This window comes from Callorhinus ursinus, unplaced genomic scaffold (genome assembly GCF_003265705.2).
Source record: "Callorhinus ursinus isolate GAN/ISIS: 27379988/994484 unplaced genomic scaffold, GSC_fseal_2.0 scaffold9, whole genome shotgun sequence".
NCBI classification, from domain to species: Eukaryota; Metazoa; Chordata; class Mammalia; order Carnivora; family Otariidae; genus Callorhinus; species Callorhinus ursinus.
The window spans coordinates 40,592,012-40,594,370 of record NW_027397071.1 but is presented as its reverse complement, the minus strand read 5'-3'; the positions used below and the strand labels follow the sequence as shown (position 1 = coordinate 40,594,370).

The following is a 2,359-nucleotide window of genomic DNA, read 5'->3' as shown; positions in this document are numbered from 1 at the left end:
AAGATTTATTTATTTATTTGAGAGAGAGAGAATGAGAGAGAGAGAGTACATGAGAGGGGGGAGGGTCAGAGGGAGAAGCAGGCTCCCTTACTGAGCAGGGAGCCAGATGTGGGACTCGATCCCGGGACTCCGGGATCATGACCTGAGCCGAAGGCAGTCGCTTAACCAACTGAGCCACCCAGGCGCCCCTTAATACTCACAGTTCTAACTCTTAATCTCAGGAAACAAACTGAGGGTTGCTGGAGTGAAGGGGGGTGGGAGGGATGGGGTGGCTGGGTGATGGACATTGGGGAGGGTATGTGCTATGGTGAGCACTGTGAATCGTGTAAGACTGATGAATCACAGACCTGGACCCCTGAAATAAATAATACATTATATATTAATAAAAAATTACTCACAACTCTATAAGATAGTACTAGCATTGTCTGTATTTTACAGATGAGAAACTGAGACTCCAAGATTTAAGTAATCTGTCTGAGGTCACATAACTTAAGGTTCAAATCCATATCTTCCTAACTCTTAATTGCTATGCTTATTCCCTTCACAGCAGTAAATATATTCTTTTTTTTTTTTCACCAACTGTTTATTTTCCGTCAACCTTTTCCATTTCTATTTCCATTTTGTGTGCCTTTGTGGAAGACCAGCTTAAGACCACTCAGTGGTTGTTCCTACCCATTCAGTGGCCTGAGCAGTGGGAGCTGCAGACCAGTCTTCAGTGGCCGGCTGGGTGCTCCAGTCTTCAGTAGGGAACTGCTGAATAGGCACCGAGGGCACCTGCACGCCTTCAGACCAGTCTGCGACTTCAGGCTGAGTAGCAGTGAACTCAGGAGCTGGAGCTGTCCATTCACCCTGAAATTCCTCCTTGGTCACAGCCTTTTCAGCAGCGGCCTGCTCTTCCTTTTCAATCTCTTCAGGATCTCTGTAGAAGTAGAGATCAGGCATGACCTCCCATGGGTGTTCTCGGGAAATGGTGCCACGCATGCGCAGAACTTCCCTGGCCAGCATCCACCACATCAGACCCACTGAGTGAGTTCCCTTTTTGTTGCAAGGGATGGCAATGTCCACATAGCGCAGAGGAGAGTCTGTGTTACACAGGGCAATGGTAGGCAGGTTAACATAGGACGCCTCTGTAAGAGGCTGGTGGTCTGCCCTGGGATCAGTAACCACCAGAAGTCTCGGCTCCCGGAAGGCTGCCTGGATCTGGTTAGTGAAGGTTCCAGGAGTGAAGCGGCCGGCAATAGGAGTGGCTCCAGTAGCAGCAGCAAATTTCAGCACAGCTCGCTGGCCAGTATTCCTGGACGATATGACACTGACATCAGCTGGGTTTTCAATGGCAACAATGGCACGAGCTGCCAGCAGAAGCTTCTCCCAGGTTCTCTTCAGATTTATGATGTAGATACCATCACTTTTCCTTTTGTAGATGTACTGTTCCATTTGAAAGTCAAGGTTGGTGCCACCTAAATGGGTTCCTGCTGCAAGGAATTTGAGGACATCCTCCTCCTTCATTTGCAGGACATCAAGGGCTCCGGACATTGTGAAAGTTTCCCTTTAAGTTATGACGGGAACGCAAAACAACGCCGTATGGACCCTTCCCCGGGTAGCTCAGAAAAGCCACAGCAGTAAATATATTCTTAAAGGATTATTTGAATAAGAATTTGATGTAAAAAAAATTAAAAAATAATAAGGTTTTATTTAATTGAGTTCCTTCTTTATGTTCACTAGTGGACTAGGTGGTGGAAATAAAAACATGAATTGTCATGGCTCTTGACTTAAGTTATTTATGGTTTAAATAAAGAATCAGGCCTATACACAAGAAGTATTTTACAGCATGGTACATGTCATGATAATGCTAAAATGTTACAACCCAAATTATAGTAATCCAGATTAAAATGTTTCTTGGCATAATTAATGCCTGTGCTAAGTTTTCAGGGTGAAGCTAATTAACATCCAAGGACAAATATTTCAAATTCCCATTAGACATCTTGCCAAAGACCATATGCTCTTCAAAATATCAGTGAACTTCTGGAGGCCTTACATGGTCAACCTCCAGCTCAGAATTTCTGCTCCCCTTAATTCTCTGCCTTTCTTCTTTTTTTTTTTAAGATTTTTATTTATTTTATCCATCTAATTCATGTCTCTTGCATGGGACAAGTAGGTTTATAATTCTTTTTTCTAAGATTTTATTTATTTATTTGACAGAAAGAGACACAGCGAGAGAGGGAACACAAGCAGGGGGAGTGGGAGAGGGAGAAGCAGGCTTCCCGCCAAGCAGGGAGCCCGATGTGGGGCTCAATCCCAGGACCCTGGGATCATGGCCTGAGCCGAAGGCAGATGCTTAATGACTGAGCCACCCAGGTGC

The 2,359-nt window shown here is 44.9% G+C and overlaps 1 protein-coding gene across 1 annotated transcript; it reads right to left on the bottom strand.

The window, feature by feature from the left end:
* Positions 1-558: 558 nt before the first annotated feature.
* On the bottom strand, positions 559-1,603 carry LOC112823972 (small ribosomal subunit protein uS2-like). The gene has a single exon (XM_025871847.2). The coding sequence runs from the start codon at positions 1,531-1,533 to the stop codon at positions 646-648; it is 888 nt and encodes a 295-aa protein (XP_025727632.1). The 5' UTR covers positions 1,534-1,603; the 3' UTR covers positions 559-645.
* Positions 1,604-2,359: the final 756 nt, after the last annotated feature.